General features: G+C 35.6%; 1 protein-coding gene across 7 annotated transcripts in view; it reads left to right on the top strand.

Annotated features, from left to right (window-relative positions):
* Nucleotides 1-24068, top strand: part of DZIP3 (DAZ interacting zinc finger protein 3) — a 105055-nt gene that overhangs the window by 48490 nt on the left and 32497 nt on the right. For all 7 annotated transcript variants that reach the window (XR_004670658.3, XR_004670657.3, XM_003825061.7 and 4 more), the window contains exons 12-19: nt 16-68; nt 4964-5040; nt 6687-7304; nt 9134-9166; nt 10453-10622; nt 11428-11469; nt 13649-13674; nt 16649-16814. Coding sequence is in view for 5 of the 7 variants with exons in the window: in XM_003825061.7 (XP_003825109.1) it covers nt 16-68; nt 4964-5040; nt 6687-7304; nt 9134-9166; nt 10453-10622; nt 11428-11469; nt 13649-13674; nt 16649-16814 (1185 nt within the window). In the remaining 2 variants the exon portion in view is untranslated. The remainder of the gene's footprint in view (nt 1-15; nt 69-4963; nt 5041-6686; nt 7305-9133; nt 9167-10452; nt 10623-11427; nt 11470-13648; nt 13675-16648; nt 16815-24068) is intronic.

A 24068-nucleotide genomic window follows, 5' to 3' on the forward strand; every position in this document is an offset into this window, starting at 1 on the left:
CCCCATTACTTGCAGTTTGAAGTTGTGAGAAAGGATGAATATATCACCATTGAAAATTTAGGAGCAAGGTAAGCTTAAAATAAAATACTCTGTTACCTTTTTTGGAATATGCATATATTTTTTGGTTGCTTAATTCTTCTGTGTTTCTGTCACCTAATGGAGCTGCATTAAATTTTAAGGTAGTATTAAGGTATGTGAAAAAATCATATTTAATTGCCATTTGTTTCCCTATCACCACTTATTGTAGACATTTACATTCTAAAGCGGAGATGGAGAAATTATGTGAATACTTTCCCATTAAATATGAAAATAATCCTTTTCTTTAAACAAACATATTTTTCTTAAAGTTAGTTTGTTATGAAATACTTTTCTATCTTTCAAAACTTATCCAAACCACTAAGCTTGTCTTACAATTAGAATCTTCCTGTTTCTTACATGAGAAAACTGTATTGCAGAGTAATATATTTGATAAAGCTAGAATTAATAGCGGTATTATAGAGTGTTGCTACTGAAGTTAGAAGTTTCAATATAAAAGTTTTCCCAATCAATTGATTCTCTTTTTCTTCTGTTTAACGTGTAAATGCCATTTTTCAATCTAGTAGGGACATTGCATTGACATCTAAAGCATCAGTTTTCCCTTATTAGTTAATGAAGCCCAAATCTTTATATCTAGCACAAATCTCTCTCCTAAAAGCTTGACCTTATATACCTACCTGCATACTGAATATCTCCATTTTTATTTTTCAAAAATATTTATAATTCAGCATGTCCAAAACTGGACTCATGATCTTTCTTTCTAACACTGCTTTGTAACTTTTTAAAAAGTCCTATCAATTTAGGTTTTGTTTGTTTGTTTGTTTGTTTGTTTGTTTTGAGATGGAGTCTTGCTCTGTTGCCCAGGCTGGAGTGCAGTGGCACAATCTCGGCTCACTGCAAGCTCTGCCTCCCGGGTTCACACCATTCTCCTGCCTCAACCTCCCGAGTAGCTGGGACTACAGGTACCTGCCACCATGCCCGGCTAATTTTTTTTGTATTTTTAGTAGAGATAGGGTTTCACCATATTAGCCAGGATGGTCTTGATCTCCTGACCTCATTATCTGCCTGCCTCGGCCTCCCAAAGTGCTGGGATTACAGGCGTGAGCCACTGTGCCCGGCCAATTTAGTTTTTAAAATATAAATTTCTTCCTATTTCTACCCTGTCTCTACCACTTCACTAAACTAAATGAGGATATCATTATTTCTCGTTTGAAATTCTCAAACAGCTTCTTAAAACTGTCTTTAGCCTTTACTTTATCCAGTCTGTTGTTTTCTTAACCATCAATAGGACTTTTCTAACAAAAATTGGAATATATAACTTCTGTTCATGAAGATCTTTCAGAAGCTTCTCATTGCTCTTAAAGTTCAGATTCTTTAGCTTGGCTCTTCACTTAACCTTGTACACAGCTGAACTCATTCGTGCCATCTCTTGTCACTGTACTCTTAACCATATATGTACCAACTATACGGAGCTTCTTTTGATTTCTTCAGTGTGCCATCTCAAGAAACCTCCCAAGTTATCGCATTGAAGTATATCTAGTTTACTATTTGACCTTCAAGCTTTGCTTGGAATACTCTGCTCCTTTGTCTAGTTAAAGCTTTCGAAAAGCCTTACTTAAATTACAGTAGATGTTCTATCATGTATTTCCTCTATTTCTATCAAAACATTTACTAACGTTTATTACACTTTCTTGGCTGTCTTCTCCATTTGAGTGTAACCTCCATGAGGGCAAGAACTTTATCTTGTTTTCTAGTATGTTCCTAGCACATAGCATAATATCTGGCACATAGCTAGGCCACAATAAATACAAAGTAGAGATTCTGGATTCCATTATTCCCCAATGGGCAATGTTACTTTTATTTTGACAGGCCACTAATTTGGCTGGATATGAACTTTGAACACTTTCTTGGGTGGTGGATCCAGTCTCAGTCCAGATCTTTTGGCCTTAGTTGAGCTGCTTTTAGTCTGTTCTACACATGTGGTTCAGTGTTCAGTCAGAGACGTTGTGGGAAAGAATTTGGGGATCTCTTTTCTGATTACTTCCCCTTATAGGATTCCCCCATTCTCTTAGTAGTCATGGTTCCATTTCAGTTTTCTGGTTTCTTCAGCCAAAGAGACCTTTTCTCTGTAGCGATGTCACCTTTCTCATTCCTAATGTTGGCAATTTGTGTCTTTTTTTTTTGATCATTCTGGATAGAAGTCTATCAATTTTGTTGATCTTTTCAAAGAATCAGCTTTTAATTTTATTGATTTTTCTATAATATTTTTGTTTTAAATTTCATTGATGTTTATTCTTTGTAATTTCCTTACTTTTGTTTGCTTTAGGTTTAATTTGCTTTGATTTTTTTTAAGGTGAAAGTTTTGATCATTGATTCGAGACCTTTGTTCTTTGTAAACTGATTTTACATTAAGCATTGCTTTAGCTGCCCCATATGTTTTGATGTGTAGAAATTTATTATTAATATTTTCAGTGTATTTTAAATGTTTTCTAGTTTTGTGTGTGTGTGTATGTTTTAACCATGGGCTCTTTAGGAGTATTTGTTTAATTGCCAAATATTTGGGAATATTTCAGCTATCTTTCCAGATATTCACTTTTAGTTTAATTCCTTTGCAGTAATTTATTTTATGATCATACTACTGTATATCTTGGTGAATGTTCTACTTGGATTTGTAAATAATGTGTCTTCTGATCTTGAATGAAATAGTCTGTACATTAGATGAAATTAGTTTACAGCTCTGTTTCAGCATTCTATGTCATTTTTGATTATTTACTTTTTCTATCAGTTACTCAGGGAATGTTGAAGTATACTATTCATTTTTTTTTGTCTACTGTCTAATTATATATCTAGAAACTCTTATTAAATGCTACACACACATCTAGGATTGTTACTTTTTTTTTTTTTTTTTGACAATTTGACTCCTTTATTCTTATTTAACATCCTTTTTTTTTTTTGAGACGGAGTCTCGCCCTGTCACCCAGGTTGGAGTGCAGTGGCACGATCTCGGCTCACTGCAACCTCCACCTCCCAGGTTCAAGCGATTCTCCTGCCTCAGCCTCCTGAGTAGCTGAGACTACAGGTGCACACCACCACACCCAGCTAATTTTTGTATTTTTAGTAGAGACAGGGTTTCACCACATTGGCTAGGATGGTCTTCATCTTCTGACCTCGTGATCCACCCGCTTCGGCCTCCCAAAGTGCTGGGATTACAGGCATGAGCCACCATGCCCGGCCTTAACATCTCTTTTTAACCCTGATAATATTCTTGCCTTAAGTGTTTTTTGTCTGATATTAATATAGCTACTCCAGCTTTCTTTTGATTAGTGTTTGCATGGTATATCCTTTTGCATCCATTTACTTCAACCTATGTATTTCTTTGTAGGTGGCATAGGTCTTTGTTGTTTTATATATACAACATGACAATCTCTGCTTTTAAATTGTTTTTTTTTATTCCATTTGTATTTTCTTTACTAATTTATATGGTTGGAAATCTACTGTCTTCCTTGTTGTTTTTAGTTTTCCCTATCTGTCTTTATTGTTTATTTTCTGGTTTGGTTTATTAGTTTTACCCTTTTTTAGTGGTTGCTTGAGGACTTACAATACATATTTTTAACTTGTCAAAGTTTATTTTAAAATAATTATACCACAGCATGTATAGTGTAAGAACCTTGCAATAATAGATTTCCATTTCTTCCCTCTTTTGTGCTATTGTTTTCATATGTTTTACTTCTACTTACTTTATAAATTACATAATATATTGTTACTTATAAGTGTAGTTTAATTTTTTCTGTTTTGAACATTATATATGGAAACATTTGTTTTATGCATTTTAAAATCATGTTTAGTGTGATTCCATTCTTACTATTATAGTTGTAGTGTTTTCATTTTTATTGCTCTAATTTTATATTATTGCTTCACTAATTTAATTATTCTACCATTAACAGATGTTTATTTCTAGGTCCTGGCTATAACAATAGTTTTGCAGTGAACACTCTTGTACATGTCGCTAGGTCAATATGAGCAGAAAATTTTCCAGAATATATACCTAAAAGTAGAATTGCTAGGCCACCTGTGTATATCTATAACTTTACTAGCTTTTGCCAAATTGTTTTCCAGAGTGGTTTTACAAATGTACACTCCCCACCAACAGTATGGGAGATACCTTTTACTCAGTATCTTCCCCAATAACTTCATATTGTCAGAGTTTTACATTTTTTCAATGTAATGTGCAACTAACAGTGTTATAGTGGTACTGGAGATAGAATCAGTTAACAATAACAACCACCACCAAAATCCCTTTCCTCATTAAGCTTACATTGTAGCGTTGTTGTCCAATATTTTTTTGTTTTGTTTTCCGTGGTTCATTTCAAAGCCAAGCCATCTGTTTAACAGCAGCATTTACCTAGTGCTTAGTCTAGTTAATACATTTTGCTACTTTATTTTTTATTTTTCTAATTATTTGTATTGATGTTCTACTAGCATCTTTATTGTTTTTAATCAGTAGGTGTTAAATGAGTTGGGGTTTCTTGGAATAGTTATTGCCAAAAATATTATATGGTGAAGAGAGGGCCAGGGAGGACTTCCAGGTTTGCTATTTTTTTGTTTGCTTGCTTGCTTTTTTTGTCTTACAATGCAAAGCTTTCTTTCCTTTTTTTTCTGCTACCACACAGCCTTTTTGCAAGGAAGTTTGTAATGTGATAGTTTTTGTATGAAATCTGGCAATACTGCTTACTTGATAATTCCAATGAAAGTGACAGTGTAGGGTTTTCATTGTTGGTGAGCTCTATTTGTTCATTATTTTTTCTCCTTCTTGAATTATTTCTAGGAGAAGATGAAAATACTCACTTAGCCATGCTCATACTAGAAATCTTGACTGACTTTGGTATTATTTTATTTCCACTATAACTTAATTTTTTTCCTTTTGCAGTTATAAAAAGTTGATATCTCTGAAAATAACTGATACTGATATAAGACCGAAGATCAGTTTAAAATTTAATACAAAAGGTATTATTTTATTTTTATATGCCTTCTGTTGAAAAGTATGTTAAAATTTTTGACTTCTCTGTCAACTTTCATGCCATTAACAACCACGTCTTTACTGTGTTTGTCATTCACTGAGCTTGGGTTTATACCAGCAAGCAGCGCTTGGTGTAGGCTGGAAATCACAGACAGGAAGATCAGCAGATGTATGGATCTCACATTACCTTGACATCCTATAGAGAGGCATGCTAGGTCTGGTGCATAGCTGTGACTATACCGTGGGATTGTGTTCCAGCAGAGGTTTTCTACCAACTGTTCCTTCCCTTGCTGCATTCCTTCTTAATAGAGCAAGCATTAGAGTACCCTTACATGAAAGGAATGAACATTTTGAGTTTGAGGCCAAGTTTTGAGGCTAAGTAATCTAAACTAAGCTGCCAGCTTCTTAGGAGTGTGCTAGGAAATGTCCTGCCCAGAACCTGGAGGCCTTAATTAAGGGACCGTGGGCCCATAGAAGAATAGTTTGGTGGCAGTCCAGCCAACTTTTTATTTGGTAACCCAAAGAAAGCTCCCTGTGTCATTAGCTTTTTAACTTGCCTCCACAATGTATGTCAAGTATTTCAAGCAAAAACGTTAATTTAATAAATCTCTCAAAACATAGAATCTTGAAGGATAAAATAATAAGGCTGCATTTTGTGACAAACACATATTTTGATATCCATATAACACCAAATGCCATCATATACTAAATTATTAGTACTTTCTAATCCACTTCAGCCGACTTTTCTCCTTTGAAAGCACTGTTAAAACAGGAAAATACCAAATAGTTCAGTTTCATGCCTTATTCCATGTTATTGATGAAATACCTACTTATCTTTTTTTGAGGGGGTGAGAAGATGAGGTTTATTAGATCACAGTTTCTCAAGCATTATACATATATTTGAAATATCCGGCAATTTTGTTAAAAGGCAGATTTCAGTAGGTCTAGAGTGGGGCCTGAGACTGTGCTTTTCTAACAGGCTTTCAGGTGGATGCTTGATGCTCCTGGTCTCTGGGCTACCCTTTGAGTAGCAAGGAGCTAGATCTTTTGGCATTTCTTGATATAGATCTGAGCTATCTAGTATAGCAGTCCCTAGCTGTATGTGGCTACTTAAATTTAAATTAATTAAAATTAAATTTAAAATTCAGTTCCTTAGTCACCCAAACCACATTTCCAATGCTCAGTGAGTATTAGTGCAAATATAAAACATTTTATCACATGACGTTCCGTTGGGCAGTGCTGATTAGGATAAAGTATAATTGTTTAAGTAAAGTATAGTTAGACATTAACAATTAGCATTCTTGGCAAATTTCAGAATTTTTAAAGACCTAATACTGTGATGCCATGTTGTTGCTAAAGGTCATTTACTTGAGCAAAACCTTGGATGACTGAAAGACTTCTGTGGTGATTAGTCTTTGTTATTACTTTTGCTTGGGAACATGTTTTTGTTTAGGTTTTTTGACAGGCAGAAAGCAGCATGCTAATTGAGCACTGGCTGTGGCAAAGCACTGTACTATCCTTCATTCTTTTGGAATAGTTTTTATCCTACAGGAGCTTAGGATACAATGTGAGAGACCAAATAGAAAATAAGCATTAATGTGGAATGTCTTGACTTCTCAAAATTTATTTTCAGATGAAATGCCTATCTTCAAGCTTGATTATAATTATTTCTATCATCTGCTTCATATAATTATTATTTCTGGTACTGACATTGTTCGACAAATATTTGATGAGGCTATGCCACCCCCTCTTTTGAAAAAAGAGCTTCTTATACACAAGAATGTGCTGGAATCCTACTACAACCATCTTTGGACCAATCATCCTTTGGGTGGATCATGGCATCTGCTTTATCCTCCTAACAAGGAGTTACCGCAATCCAAACAGTTTGACTTATGCCTCCTGTTAGCTCTTATAAAACATTTAAATGTGTTCCCTGCACCCAAAAAAGGATGGAATATGGAACCGCCATCTTCTGACATCTCTAAATCTGCAGACATCCTGAGACTGTGCAAATACAGGGATATCCTCCTTAGTGAGATTTTGATGAATGGTCTCACTGAGTCACAGTTCAATTCAATTTGGAAAAAAGTTTCAGATATTCTTCTGCGCCTTGGGATGATGCAAGAGGATATTGACAAAGTGAAGGAGAATCCCATTGAGAATATCTCCCTTGATTACCATCAGCTATCTGTCTACCTAGGCATACCAGTACCAGAAATCATACAGAGGATGTTATCCTGCTATCAACAAGGTACTAAATGATTATTTACTTCAGCCAATAAACTTCCATTGATTGAATGTCTGCTCTGTGCCAGGCACAGTGCAAAGGGCAAGAGATTCAGTGAGCTCACGGTTTTGGGAAAATGGACTCATCAGGAAGGTAAAAGAAATTATAGTGCTAGAGATGTTTCCAGAATACCATGGGAAATCCTAGGCTAAAGAAGTCCAAAAAAGCTTTCTGGAGAGTATCATAGTTAAAGAACTATTAATGGTGTGCAGAAGTTAGCCAGGTGAAGCAGACTGAGAAGGATGTTTCAGAGGGAAACAAAAATAAAGGTATAGAAACATAAAAATATACTGCAGGCAACTAAAAAATGTTGGCTTCATTGAGATTAAAGTAGGGGAGAGTTCATAGAGTACATTCAAGAGGATTTTTTTGTCACATTAAGGAGTCCGCATTTTTCAGAAAGAAATTGTTGAAGACTTTTGAGTACAGTTTTATCACTTTAAGTGGAGTTTTATTCTCCAAAATTAATAAAGTTTAAAACCATGACATGTAAGTACTGTGTGGTTTCAAAGATGTTCGTTTAGACACAGTGTGGATGTATGTTTCTTCTACTTTCTAGCAGAACCTTGTTTAGTTTACAATTTTAGCAGCTATTCATTGGCTGTAGATAATTTTAAAAATCAGGTAACATTCATGCAAGTGTTTGTATTGGCCACTCCCAAACTTGTCTATTGATACGGAAAAGACTTCAGACCTCCTTTCCCACATCTCAGGATACCTTCTCAGCTATTCTTTTGGAAAGCAGAGTTCAAGGCATGACAACATCTCTGAAACCCTGCTGTGCTATTCAGGATGACTTCCTGGTCTCAAGTTATTTACAGCCTAATGAACAACTGATGACCACACTGATGCTATATAAACATACAACTGTAAAAGTTTCTAGTGAACTGGTCCAGATTTTCTTCAGAGATAATTGATGTGCCCAATTTCAGTCCTGGTATTTACTAAGGCTCTGGAATACCTTTGTTTTCTTGCATAATCTAAGAATGAAAGAGGAGGACACTGAGTTTGATATATAAGAAAGTCAGGCAAGAATTTTTGACTTATAAATTAGGGTTTTAAAAAATACATTTACTCTTAGGATTTTAAATAATTCATGAGAATAGAGTATTTGAGAAAGAGTTTTGAGCACCCATTCAATTCAAAGCATTTTAAGCAGTTCTTACTCAAGTAGACTGAAGAGCTTATTGGTCAAGTCCCTTTACTAGAGGCTTTCTTACCATCTTATATTTCTTTCCTCAGCTATTCTAGTTGCTTTTTATTTGGATATCTGATAATTTGATTAACATCCATCATCCCACTAAATCTCCATGAAGATTGTCTTTTTTTCTTCACCATTCAATCTCTAGAGCTTAACACAGCCTGATATACATTGTAGGTGCTCAATAAATATTAATGGGCAAGGAGAGCAAGTGATGATCGGATAAATCAGATTGCTAAAAAGGTCCCAACTTTCAGTGGAGGTTTGCTGTGTAATTAACTATTATTTCATGGCCTTAGACGGTAAAGATAAGTATTCGTTGCTTGGTTTAAAGTGCTTGTGTTCTAGGCTTTATCTGTGATACCACATTTTTGTTTACTTTTTTTTCTCTAATCATGGGTTTATAACCTTTATGTGATAATCTAAAGATTGTGCCTTGTCTAAACTGGATTGATGAACAAAGCTGGTTATTTTTCCAGTTACTTACAGAATAAATTGGTGCAATATAAAAATATTCTGCCTTAATCCTAGCCAGACATTCATTTGTTGCATTTGCAATTGTACATCTAAAATTTTTCTTTATGTATTATAGGAATTGCTCTACAGTCAATAACAGGCAGTCAGCGTAAGTATATTTAGAAATAAAATGTGTAAATGACTTTTTAACAAGGGATACCTATGAAATTTTTATTTGATCAGATAAACTAAATGATAAACTATAATTGTGAAGAACTTGGGCCAGGCGCAGTGGCTCACGCCTATAATCCCTGCACTTTGGGAGGCTGAGGCAGGTGGATCACAAGGTCAGGAGATCGAGACCATCTTGGCCAACATGGTGAAACCCCGTCTCTACTAAAAATACAAAAATTAGCCAGGTGTGGTGGCGGGTGCCTGTAGTCCCAGCTACTCAAGAGGCTGAGGCAGGAAAATTGCTTGAACACGGAAGGCAGAGGTTGCAGTGAGCCAAGATCACGCCACTGCATTCCAGCCTGGGCGACAGAGCGAGATTCAGTCTCAAAAAAAAAGAACTTGGAAAATGATGTGATCAAATCACCACTGGTCTGGCTGAATCGAGAATGAGCTTTATTCTGCCTTTGGCTTAGTGCCTGTGCTTCAGGGTTTTCCCAAGGATGATGTTCTAACGTTTTACTCACAGAAACTTCAGCAGGCAAAAATACCTTCCTGCTTTCTCTGTTTGGTGTTTAGCGTGTATAACTTTATTTAGTCCATCTATTGTTTATAGCTATATACTTTTTTGCCAGGTGATAAGTTGTAATTGTTTAATTTCCATTTTTGTGCTATTTTTTTAAGTGTAATTAATATTATTCAATTAAAATTATACTTAAAAAAACACCACCACAGATTTGTTTGGGATAAAATGCTGGACTCTCTGGAGACCAGTCAGACAAAGTCCACAAGTTTTGAGACTGAGTCTCTGGGGCAATATCAAGGAGCAAAGTCTCAAAGAAAAGGTCACATAATAGGGGGCTCACACCCCTCTTATGAAAAAGAAAACAGAAAAAATAGATCTTTTGTCTTCTTTTTCTTTATATTTCAGATATATGTGCTAAAATAATACTAGTTGCATTATTAATAGGATCAAGGTCAGGACATGCAAAAAGTATTTAGAGTCTACTTAAGTTCTAGAGTATCTAATATCTAGAGTCTACCTAAGATTCCAGTAGGTAACATAGCACTCAGGTTCACACTGATTAGTTCCAGGCTGGTGTTTGTACATATTATTTGGTAATTGATAAATGAACATCACATTTTCATCGAGTAATTGAAAAGAGTAAGATATATTTTATTTCTGTTTTGTGAATGTTGCTTTTTTGGGCAAACATTATAACATTGATAAGAAGCTGAAATTGCTTTCATCTAGATTTTGAGAATTTTGTCTTTAATGTTTAGGTATTGAAATAGAAGAGTTACAGAATGAGGAAGAAGAACTAAGTCCACCTCTCATGGAGTACAATATAAATGTGAAATCACACCCTGAGATACAGTTTGCAGAAATTAATAAAGATGGGGCCTCAATACCCAGTGAATCTTCAACAGAATCTCTTAAAGATCTCCAGGAAGTATAAGCTCTCATTAATATTTGAGTTAGAAGAACTTATTCTGGGCCTTTAATTTGTTGCATGTGCTGTACTTAAAGCATCCCAGATAATTTTAGCTTATATTTTCATAGTGTTTATACAGAGCTCGAATTGGAATGGTCCTTTCCTTCCTTGCCTCAGTACTTCCTTCCATAATCTTTCCTGCCATAACCATTTATTTTGCCACCATTTCTTAAACACTTATGTGGCAGGCATTATGCTAGATTGTAATATGTTTTTTTAATCCCAGTTGAAGTGGATGTGGGAAGGTATTAGAAAGTAGAAGAAAGTATAGTCTAAAATAGAGAGGAAAGAAAGGAAGAGAAAAGTGGGATATTTCAAAACCATTTGCGCAGAGGTAGAATGAAATTCATCCAGAATGGAATCTCCGTATTTCTTTACAAATAAGTGGTAACAGTTATTATATAGTCACTAAATTATCCTTAGATCTTTCATCTTATAGGCATGAATATGTTGCTTTTTAAAAAGTGTCTTCCTCCTTTGTTACATCCATGTGTGTAAGTGAGCATCTGTGAACTTTTATCAGTAACCTACTTATTGACATTACGTGTTGTTCCTTTATTCATCAGTGATTATTTAAGGACAGAAGACTAGGATTAAAATAAAAATAATAAAAACAAAAATAATTGTTTCCATAGAATCTAGAAAGAAATATCTATAATATTAGAAAACAAAAGATCTCAGTGGTGAGAGGAAATATATTTTGCAAAATAACCCATTGGGCAATTTGAATTGCGTATTTAATAAATAATTTTTTACCTACTAGGTTAAGAGTAAACAAAGGAAAAAGAAGACTAAGAATAAAAAGGTAAGAGACTATAATAGCATTATAATACTGATTATGAACACTTGAGTTAAATACATGAATTCATTGTTAGAACTTAAATTAGTTCAAGTAGACATATAGCACAAATGATTCAATAGCTTACTGAGTATATGATTATAGAGAAGTCTACATATGTTATATCCTGAATGATTTTGAAGTACGAAATACAATTTCATACTTCACGTCCTTAAATTGTAATTTATACATTTGCATATATAAATATAGACTGAATTAGTCACATGGAAATTTCATTAATTTCTACATACCACTTATTTTTAAAATGCGTACTCATTGTTTTAAGAACAGCTTTTTGTCATGTCTTTATTGATATGTTTAGAAGCAGCTTTCAAAACTTTAAGAAATCTTGATTTTTTTCTTTATGTCTGAGACTATGCCAAAAATGCAATAATGTGCACAAAAAGGTACAAATACAAACTTCTTGCGTTGCTGCTTCTTTGATTTTGTCAGTTGCAAAATGAACAAGTCAGTATCTAGCACAGTTTTACCAGTGAGTCTCTTAATTGCTAGGAAAACTATAAGGGAAAGCCACATGTCTTTTTTTAATCAAGCATATAGCTAACCACCATGTTATGCAACTTTGTGGTGAAAAAAATTGTTTTCTAACCTGAAAAATATATTTAAAATCTTGATATATTCTGTATATTATAAATTGAGTGAGAATATTTGCCCAACCACAATCTGGTGAGCCCATGTTGTTAGTCATTTGAAAGTGTAAACAAATTGTAATCATTAATGAAACTTAAGACAATGAAGATAAATTTGTAAAACACTTACGAAGTCAAGATTTAAAAAAGAATTCATATTCGAATCTGATAAGTAAAATATCACTATCATTGTTATATTTAACAATCATTTATTATAACATTTTACTTAAAAGTTATGAAAGTTAAATTTTATTTTTTAAAGACATGAGTATGGAGATTTTTCCTGACTTTTAGACAGTTCTTATCTGATAAAACAAACTAATTTGTTATTTTGATGATATTTTTAATTTTTGCCAAAGTATTGGTAAGTCATGGGTCTAATACTACATAAAACTGGCCAAGTAAATTCACAGCTGTCAAACCACCAAAGTAAGTTGCAAAGGCATATAGTGTGTCTTGCCTTTACTGCCATAAAATTAAAATATGGTAATGCTCAAGCTCTCAAATTTTTGGATATAAAAAAGCCTCGTATGGCTGATATATTCATTGGCATAAAGTTGTCATGGGAGGAGCCAAAAGGGAATTTGAGAAATAATCCATTATGCTAGATGTGTTTATTGTGAACAACCAAAAGTCTTTTCAACTCAGGTATTCAAGTACACTAGAGCAAAGGCAGGAGTCAAGAATTCTAAATCATAGAATCAAATTGGTACTGGATATTAAGCATAAGGACAGACACTGAAACACAAAAATCTTAGTATACAGACAAGAAAGCTAAATGAATTCGTATATACAGCATTGTATCTGTAGAGAAGGAGACCCTGAAGTTTCTTGTATGCAAGAGATGGTAGAAAGTAATACTGTAATACTCTTAGTTTAATATGTTAAATGCCATTGATACTACCTTTATTTGGTATGTTGCCTTTATAGTTTTATTTTAATGAACATAAAATTTAGGGCTTTTAAGATTTTTTTCAAATTGTGATCTTCTTAACACTTCTTTTTCTGTGAGATTCTTAATGTATCAGTCTGACTTCTCCTTATATATAGGTTTTCAAGAACGCTTGTAGTTAGTGTAGAAATAAATTGGAATTATATACATTGTGTCTAAAGGTATATTAATACGTACAGACACAGCCCCAATACTCACCTCTATCATCTGAATCAGTGATTTTCAAGTCATGTTTCAAGACTCAGTAGTAGATAATAAGACCAATTTAGTAGATCACAACTGCCGTTTTAAAAAAAGGAAATAGGAATAAAAAAAATACTAGAGTTCATCACATACAATATGAGTAAGTTTTATTTCATGGAACTTATATTTCAGTTTTATACTTAGGTATAAAAGTATATGCATAAGTGCATATGACATCATGATATTTCTTTAGTTATGATCAAAAATTTTTTGAGAAACACTGACCTAAATGTAATTATATTACTAGTATGTTGTTTTGATATAGTTGATATAGATTACTAATTCTTATGTTATTTTTCAGAATAAAGACTCAAAAGAAGACCAAGTGTAAGTATTAGTTTATTTAATTTTTAAATTTTTCTTAGTATTTTTAAGGCATACTTTCCTAATATGACACAGGCTTCCTTCCTTTGGGAAGTTTTCTCACTAAGAGAAGAAGGATAGTTCCTTGTCTTAATAATTAACAAGTTGCTGCTTTTTTATAGAAAGTAACAAAAAGTTAAATGATCGTTTAACATTTAATTATCATTTGCTTTGGAGGAATAGAACCCCGTACCATTTTTCTGTAAGGCTACTTGAGTCATTTTAAAATATAGTCTACATTGTAGTTACACTGTATTTTAGTCTAGACATTGTAGTCTAGACCAAACCTCAACTAAGACCTAATTTTAAAGGATGCATCACTCCTAGGTTTGTAGCCTAGGAGCAATAGGTTATGCCATATAGCCTAGGTGTGTAGTAGGCTATACCGTCTAGTTTTGTTATGTCCCAGTGACCCCTTTTACCAAAAAGTTTGGCTTTGTTGTTTTTAAGACTTAACCTGCATTTTTTTAATCCAGTTATTCACAGTGAATTTTGAACCTTTAATGGAAACATTTTAATGGCAAAATAATCACTGTATTTTGCATGCATTGTGCATGATTAATAACAGTGTAGTAGATGAAGGAAGGGGTGGAGACAGTCTAATGAAGAGATCATTATTCTTACCAAAAAGTTTGTTAATTGAATAGTAGTAACTTTGGAGAATTCTGAGGATATAAAGTAAGATATCTTTAAAACAGCAGTAAGAACATATTTTGTTAACTTTAAAGCTATCACTTGTAGTTGATATTTTCAATTGATGTGATCCACTTGGTATATAAAATAGTTCATCATTTAAGTTGTGTTTTCACTTTCTTTGGCAACAAGTTGAGCCACTGGAGCAATAGTTTTGTTTTGTTTTGTTTTTAGGCTGTGTCTATATGCCATAAATATAGCGTAATAAAAATGAAACAATGTCATCAATCACTTTGCTCATTTTGCTTACACAGTGGATCCAAATCTGGATGATGATCAGATCATCCAGGAAGCTTTGTCTTTAAATGAGAATTTTCAAATATACACAGAAGTAAAGAGAATAGTATATATACAATAACATATATACTTATAACTCTGATTCAACAATTATTTATGTTTTTCACATTTGTTTCATACTTCCTTTGACATTTTGTTCTTTATTGAAGTGTTTTCAATCCCAAACATCCTTGTAATTTCATCCCTTCATTCTTCAGTTTACATCTTAGAAATATGAACATCTTCCTATATTATCTCAATGCTGTTACTGTATAGTCTTGTACTGCCTAACAACATTTTGATCAAGGACAGACCTCAGATATGATGGTGGTCCCATAAAATTACAATGAAGCTAAAAAATTCCTATTGCCTAGTAGTGGTGTAGCTGTCATAACATTGTAGTGCTATTACTTTACTTTTTATAAATTTAGTGTAGCCTGAGTTTGTGGTGTTTATTATAAAGTCTACAGTAGTATACAATACTCACCTCTCATTCACTGACTCACCCAGAGCACCGTCCAGTCCTACAAGCTGCATTCATGGTAAATGCCCTATACAGGTGTACAATATGTTGTGTTTTATATTGTATTTTTACTGTAATTTTTCTATGTTTAGATACGTTTAAATACAGACATACTTACGTGTTACAACTGCCTATCATATTCAGTACAGTAATATGCTGTAACAGGTTTGTAGCCTAGGAGCAATATGTGTAGTAGGCTATACCATCTAGTTTTGTGTAGTAACACTCTATGATATGTTATGACAAAAGCGCTTAATGACACATTTCTCAGAAAGTATCCTTGTTGTTAAGCAATGCCTGAGTGTACTTTAAAAAATTTAGGAATAATCTTGGTGAGCTTTTCAAAAATACAAATTCATCTATACTTTTACAGTTGCAGGGGTGCCTAGAAACATTTAATTTTTAAAAGCTCTTCAGGTAGTGTAGAAAAGTAATTGAGTTTGAGAATCAGTGGTCTACACAAGCAATTGATTTCATCGAACTTTTCAGAATGTTTGGGTCACTCTAGAATACCTCAGTAATACCTAATTACTGCTTATATAGTGTTTTATGAATTATTCCACAAGCATTAATTTCATTTTTTTCTAGATCTCAAAGTGTTCTAAAAAAGTAATAATGTATCTTAGAGTTTCTATTCACTAGTTAAATAGAGTCATATCACACTCTAAGTAAAAATACTCCTATTCTTGTTGCCATTCAAGGAGATTAGGAAGGAAATTTAGAGCTACTAAGTAGTAGGCCAAGTGAAAGGACAGTAGCATGCAATTAAATTTTAGAAAAAAAGTGTAGAAATTGGTTAATTGCCATTGTGTGTGTGTATATATATATATATATATATATATATGTAGTATTTTCATTTTTTTAAAGTGGTCTCTGTTAGTAGTGTAGTTACTGAAATCCATGTTGTTACTGTAGTTCTTTTTAAAAGTTCTGTTACAAAAGAAACCTCCATTTTACAGTCTATTTTATGATGCTGTTTTCAACTCTCCATTTAAACGTACATTGGACCTAATCACTGAAGTTGCTTAAACCAACCTACTTGTCAAGAAAATTAAGGGGGAACAAAGAATGTTATGATGGTAAAATAATATAGCAGATGTGGAAATGCTTGCCAATATTTCTGAAAGTACTGTTTTCCAAAGCAACTGATGTAACTAGTTATAATTTGTAAAGTGAACTCTGTAGTGTCATAATTCTTGAAAACAGTGGCATGAACAGAATTAAATAGGTACCTTGATTGAGTGCTACTTTAAATATGCTAATATTCATTATGAATCTTCAAAAGAAAGACTCAGTATGAGCAATATCCAAACTTCCTTTGATCATGAACCCTTCTAATGCTGAGCATCTTATGAAACCAGTACAATACTAACTTTGGAAGCAATAGCTTAGATGAAAATTAGTGTACAATTGTAAAAGCTCACATTGATTATGTCACGACTACAGCCCATATATGGTAGAAAAGGAAGAGCAGTTGAGGAAAGAACAAGCAAATCCACACTCAGTCAGTAGACTTATAAAAGATGATGCAAGTGATGTTCAAGAGGATTCTGCAACGGAAGACAAGTTCTATAGCCTGGATGAATTGCATATTCTGGACATGATAGAGCAGGTAAGCATGATTAGAGAGGGTGCCTGCCTTCTCTTATTGTTATCTGGTTTTTCCTGTGACTCTTTAAACAGCATGACCCTTTGAAAAGCCCAGTGGTTTATACTGTTTGTGAGGAGAAAGAGAAAAGCATAAAAGGTAAGGAGGGATATATGAAGGAAAATAGAATAAGGAAAAAAAAAGAACGCCTAGGAGCTGGAAACTTCACTTTAGCCCTCAAACCATTTCCTGGCTTTAATTATAGGGCAAAGTTGATTACAAATGCATTTCTTGCAAACGTTTTTCGAATACCACAAAGGAAAAAAAAAGACTAGCATAATCCTACTAGATTACATGTCATGAGAAAAATAGTTTTGTAATATAAAGCTGCTTTCATTTTTAAAAATTAAATATGATTGTTACCATAAAATGTCTACAGAAAATATTGATGTATAATCATTTTTTTTTCTGGCTCCATTCCTGGTAGTTGTCACTGCTTGGAATGATGTACCTATATGTGAAGAGGCATGTGAACATGATTTAAGTGCTCAACAGCAAATGAAATAATTTTTTAAAAAACAATTTTTTTACCTACTAATGAGAATTCAGTGATAACCTGCTCTGCTGTTTAAATATAGTGGTATGTAATATGTAGGAATACTCATTGTCTAAGGGTACAGTTAGTGCAAATGATTCCCTGGCTGATAGTACAACATTCATATAATTGTCATACCTTTTTTCTCCTAATTAGAATATGTACATTTTAACTGAAATGACATATTCTTAGCTTTGGATGTCACACTACAGTTTAAATATGGGATCTCTGGTTTTCATTCTATAGCCATGAGACTATGGGAACTCAAAGATAGAATTAAAATGTCACATACCTTTAAAAAAAGTTTATTCATTTATTCAAAACCCATTTATCACCTGCATATTGTGTCAAGAGCTATGCTAAGACAAAGTTTCTACAATCTATGGATAATGTTTACAATCTAGTGGATAAGTTGAACATTAAACTCAGATGATACAGTGTAATTAAGTGTTTGGGCAATTAAGACTGCCTTAGAATGCAGGCTTCTCCACTTACTGTCTATGTGATTTGGGGCAAGTTACTCAATATTTTATCATCTCTAAAATGGAAATAATGACTGCCTATGTCATTTGGTTCTTACAACAATAAAAGCGTTACCCTTACAAAGAAAATGCTAAAGAAATGGTAAGTGGGGGGTGGAGCCAAGATGGCCGAATAGGAACAGCTCCAGTCTACAGCTCCCAGCGTGAGCGATGCAGAAGATGAATGATTCCTGCATTTCCAACTAAGGTACTGGGTTCATCTCACTGGGGATTGTTGGACAGTGGGTTCAGGACAGTGGGTGCGGCACACCGAGTGTGAGCCGAAGCAGGGCAAGGCATCACCTCACCTGGGAAGCGCAAGGGGTCAGGGAATTCCCTTTCCTAGCCAAGGAAAGGGTGACAGACGGCACCTGGAAAATCGGGTCACTCCCACCCTAATGCTGTGCTTTTCTGACAGTCTCAGCAAACGGCACACCAGGATATTATATCCCATGCCTGGCTTGGAGGGTCCCACGCCCACGGAGCCTCACTCATTGCTAGCACAGCAGTCTGAGCAAACTGCATGGTGGCAGCGAGGCTAGGGGAGGGGCGTCTGCCATTGCCAAGGCTTGAGTAGGTAAACAAAGCGGCCGGGAAGCTCAAACTGGGTGGAGCCCACCACAGCTCAAGGAGGCCTCCCTGCCTCTGTAGACTCCACCTCTAGGGGCAGGGCATAGGCAAACAAAAGGCAGCAGAAACCTCTGCAGACTTAAATGTCCCTGTCTGACAACTTTGAAGAGAGTAGTGGTTCTCCCAGCACATAGCTTGAGATCTGAGAATGGACAGACTGCCTCCTCAAGTGGATCCCTGAACCCTGAGTAGCCTAACTGGGTGGCATCCCCCAGTAGGGGCAGACTGACACCTCACACGGCTGGGTACCCCTCTGAGGCAAAACTTCCAGAGGAACGATCAGGCAGCAACATTTGCTGTTTACCAATATCTGCTGTTCTGCAGCCTCCACTGCTGATACCCAGGCAAACAGGGTCTGGAGTGGACCTCCAGCAAACTCCAACAGACCTGCAGCTGAGGGTCCTGACTGTTAGAAGGAAAGCTAACAAACAGAAAGGGCATCCACACCAAAACCCCATCTGTACGTCATCATCATCAAAGACCAAAGGCAGATAAAACCACAAAGATGGGGAAAAAACAGAGCAGAAAAACTGAAAATTCTAAAAATCAGAGTGCTTCTCCTCCTCCAAAGGAACACAGCTCCTCACCAGCAACAGAACAAACCTGGACGGAGAATGACTTTGACGAGTTGAGAGAAGGCTTCAGACGATCAAACTACTCCGAGCTAAAGGAGGAAGTTCGAACCCATGGCAAAGAAATTAAAAACCTTGAAAAAAATTAGATGAATGGCTAACCAGAATAACCAATACAGAGAAGTCCTTAAAGGACCTGATGGAGCTGAAAACCACAGCACAAGAACTATGTGACAAATGCACAAGCCTCAGTAGCCGATTCACTCAACTGGAAGAAAGGGTATCAGTGACGGAAGATCAAATGAATGAAATGAAGTGAGAAGTTTAGAGAAAAAAGAATAAAAAGAAACGAACAAACCTCCAAGAAATATGGGACTATGTGAAAAGACCAAATCTACGTCTGATTGGTGTACCTGAAAGTGATGGGGAGAATGCAACCAAGTTGGAAAACACTCTGCAGGATATTATCCAGGAGAACTTCCCCAATCTAGCAAGGCAGGCTAGATTGTATTCAAACTTAGGAAATACAGAGAACGCCACAAAGATACTCCTCGAGAAGAGCAACTCCAAGACACATAATTGTCAGATTCACCAAAGTTGAAATGAAGGAAAAAATGATAAGGGCAGCCAGAGAGAAAGGTCGGGTTACCCACAAAGGGAAGCCCATCAGACTAACAGCTGATCTCTTGGCAGAAACTCTACAAGCCAGAAGAGAGTGGGGGCCAATATTCAACATTCTTAAAGAAAAGAATTTTCAACCCAGAATTTCATATCCAGCCAAACTAAGCTTCATAAGTAAAGGAGAAATAAAATCCTTTACAGACAAGCAAATGCTGAGAGATTTTTGTCACCACCAGGCCTGCCCTAAAAGAGCTCCTGAAGGAAGCACTAAACGTGGAAAGGAACAACCAGTACCAGCAACTGCAAAAACATGCCAAATTGTAAAGACCATCGAGGCTAGGAAGAAACTGCATCAACTAACGAGCAAAATAACCAGCTAACATCATAATGACAGGATCAAATTCACACATAACAATATTAACCTTAAATGTAAATGGGCTAAATGCTCCAATTAAAAGACACAGACTGGCAAATTGGATAAAGAGTCAAGATCCATCAGTGTGCTGTATTCAGGAAACTCATCTCACGTGCAGAGACACACATAGGCTCAAAATAAAGAGATGGAGGAAGATCTACCAAGCAAATGGAAAACAAAAAAACACAGGGGTTGCAATCCTAGTCTCTGATAAAACAGACTTTAAACCAACAAAGATCAAAAGAGACGAAGAAGGTCTTTACATAATGGTAAAGGGATCAATTCAACAAGAAGAGCTAACTATCCTAAATATATATGCACCCAATATAGGAGCACCCAGATTCATAAAGCAAGTCGTTAAAGACCTACAAAGAGACTTAGACTCCCACACAATAATAATGGGAGACTTTAACACCCCACTTCAACATTAGATCAATGAGACAGAAAGTTAACAAGGATATCCAGGAATTGAACTCAGCTCTGCACCAAGCGGACCTAATAGACATCTATAGAACTCTCCACCCCAAATCAACAGAATATACATTTTTCTCAGCACCACACCACACCTATTCCAAAATTGACCACATAGTTAGAAGTAAAGCACTCCTCAGCAAATGTAAAAGAACAGAAATTATAATAAACTGTCTCTCAGACCACAGTGCAATCAAAGTAGAACTCAAGATTAAGAAACTCACTCAAAACCGCTCAACTACATGGAAACTGAACAACCTGCTCCTGAATGACTACTGGGTACATAACGAAATGAAGGCAGAAATAAAGATGTTCTTTGAAACCAACGAGAACAAAGACACAACATACCAGAATCTCTGGGACACATTTAAAGCAGTGTGTAGAGGGAAATTTATAGCACTAAATGCCCACAAGAGAAAGCAGGAAAGATCTAAAATTGACACCCTAACATTACAATTAAAAGAACTAGAGAAGCAAGAGCAAACACATTCAAAAGCTAGCAGAAGGCAAGAAATAGTCTAACTAAGATCAGAGCAGAACTGAAGGGGATAGAGACAAAAAACCCTTCAAAAAATCAATGAATCCAGGAGCTGGTTTTTTGAAAAGATCAACAAAATTGATAGACCGCTAGCAAGACTAATAAAGAAGAAAAGAGAGAAGAATCAAATAGACACATTAAAAAATGATAAAGGGGATATCACCACCGATCCCACAGAAATACAAACTACCATCAGAGAATACTATAAACACCTCTACGCAAATAAACTGGAAAATCTAGAAGAAATGGATAAATTCCTCGACACATACACCCTCCCAAGACTAAACCAGGAAGAAGTTGAATCTCTGAATAGACCAATAACAGGCTCTGAAATTGAGGCAGTAATTAATAGCTTACCAACCAAAAAAACGTCCAGGACCAGATGGATTCACAGCCGAATTCTACCAGAGGTACAAGGAGGAGCTGGTACCATTCCTTCTGAAACTATTCCAATCAATAGAAAAAGAGGGAATCCTCCCTAACTCGTTTTATGAGGCCAGCATCATCCTGATACCAAAACCTGGCAGAGACATAACAAAAAAAGAGAATTTTAGACCAATATCCCTGATGAACATCGATGCAAAAATCCTCAATAAAATACTGGCAAACTGAATCCAGGAGCACATCAAAAAGCTTATCCACCATGATCAAGTGGGCTTCATCACTGGGATGCAAGGCTGGTTCAACATACGCAAATCAATAAATCCAGCATATAAACAGAACCAAAGACAAAAACCACATGATATCTCAATAGATGCAGAAAAGGCCTTTGACAAAATTCAACAACACCTTCATGCTAAAAACTCTCAATAAATTAGGTATTGATGGGACGTATCTCAAAATAATAAGAGCTATCTATGACAAACCCACAGCCAATATCATACTGAATGGGCAAAAACTGGAAGCATTCCTTTTGAAAACTGGCACAAGACAGGGATGCCCTCTCTCACCACTCCTATTCATAGTGTTGGAAGTTCTGGCCAGGGCAATCAGGCAGGAGAAGGAAATAAAGGGTATTCAATTAGGAAAAGAGGAAGTCAAATTGTCCCTGTTTGCAGATGACATGATTGTATGTCTAGAAAACTCCATCGTCTCAGCCCAAAATCTCCTTAAGCTGATAAGCAACTTCAGCAAAGTCTCAGGATATAAAATCAATGTGCAAAAATCACAAGCATTCTTATACACCAATAACAGACAGACAAACAGAGAGCCAAGTCATGAGTGAACTCCCATTCACAATTGCTTCAAAGAGAATAAAATACCTAGGAATCCAACTTACAAGGGATGTGAAGGACCTCTTCAAGGAGAACTACAAACCACTGCTCAACAAAATAAAAGAGGATACAAAGAAATGGAAGAACATTCCATGCTCATGGGTAGGAAGAATCAATATTGTGAAAATGGCCATACTGCCCAAGGTAATTTATAGATTGAATTCCATCCCCATCAAGCTACCAATGACTTTTTTCACAGAATTGGAAAAAAACCACTTTAAAGTTCATATGGAGCCAAAAAAGAGCCTGCATTGCCAAGTCAATCCTAAGGCACAAGAACAAAGCTGGAGGCATCACGCTACCTGACTTCAAAGTATACTACAAGGCTACAGTAACTAAAACAGCATGGTACTGGTACCAAAACAGAGATATAGACCAATGGAACAGAACGGAGCCCTCAGAAATAATGCCACATATCTACAACTATCTGATCTTTGACAAACCTGACAAAAACAGAAATGGGGAAAGGATTCCCTATTTAATAAATGATGCTGGGAAAACTGGCTAGCCATATGTAGAAAGCTGAAACTGGATCCCTTCCTTACACCTTGTACAAAAATGAATTCAAGATGGATTAAAGACTTAAATGTTAGACCTAAAACCATAAAAACCCTAGAAGAAAACCTAGGCAATACCATTCAGGACATAGGCATGGGCAAGGACTTCATGTCTAAAACACCAAAAGCAATGGCAACAAAAGCCAAAATTGATAAATGGGATCTAATTAAACTAAAGAGCTTCTGCACAGCAAAAGAAACTACCATCAGAGTGAACAGGCAACCTACAGAATGGGAGAAAATTTTTGCAACCTACTCATCTGACAAAGGGCTAATATCCAGAATCTGCAATGAACTCAAACAAATTTACAAGAAAAAAACAACCCCATCAACAGGTGGGCAAAGGATATGAACAGACACTTCTCAAAAGAACACATATATGCAGCCAAAAGACAGATGAAAAAATACTCATCATCACTGGCCATCAGAGAAATGCAAATCCAAACCACAATGAGATACCATCTCACACCAGTTAGAATGGCAATCATTAAAAAGTCAGGAAACAACAGGTGCTGGAGAGGATGTGGAGAAATGGGAACACTTTTACACTGTTGGTGGGACTGTAAACTAGGTCAACCATTGTGGAAGTCCATGTGGCGATTCCTCAGGGATCTAGAACTAGAGATACCATTTGACCCAGCCATCCCATTACTGGGTATATACCCAAAGGATTATAAATCATGCTGCTATAAAGATACATGCACACGTATGTTTATTGCAGCACTATTCACAATAGCAAAGACTTGGAACCAACCGAAATGTCCAACAATGATAGACTGGATTAAGGAAATGTGGCACATATACACCATGGAATACTATGCAGCCATAAAAAATGATGAGTTCATGTCCTTTTTAGGGACATGGAAGAAGCTGGAAACCATCATTCTCAGCAAACTATCGCAAGGACAAAAAACGAAACACCGCACGTTCTCACTCATAGGTGGGAATTGAACAATGAGAACACATGGACACAGGAAGGGGAACATCACACATCGGGGACTGTTGTGAGGTGGGGGGAGGGGGAAGAGATAGCATTATGAGATATACCTAATGTTAAATGACGAGTTAATGGGTGCAGCACACC

This window comes from Pan paniscus, chromosome 2 (genome assembly GCF_029289425.2).
Source record: "Pan paniscus chromosome 2, NHGRI_mPanPan1-v2.0_pri, whole genome shotgun sequence".
Lineage (NCBI taxonomy): Eukaryota > Metazoa > Chordata > Mammalia > Primates > Hominidae > Pan > Pan paniscus.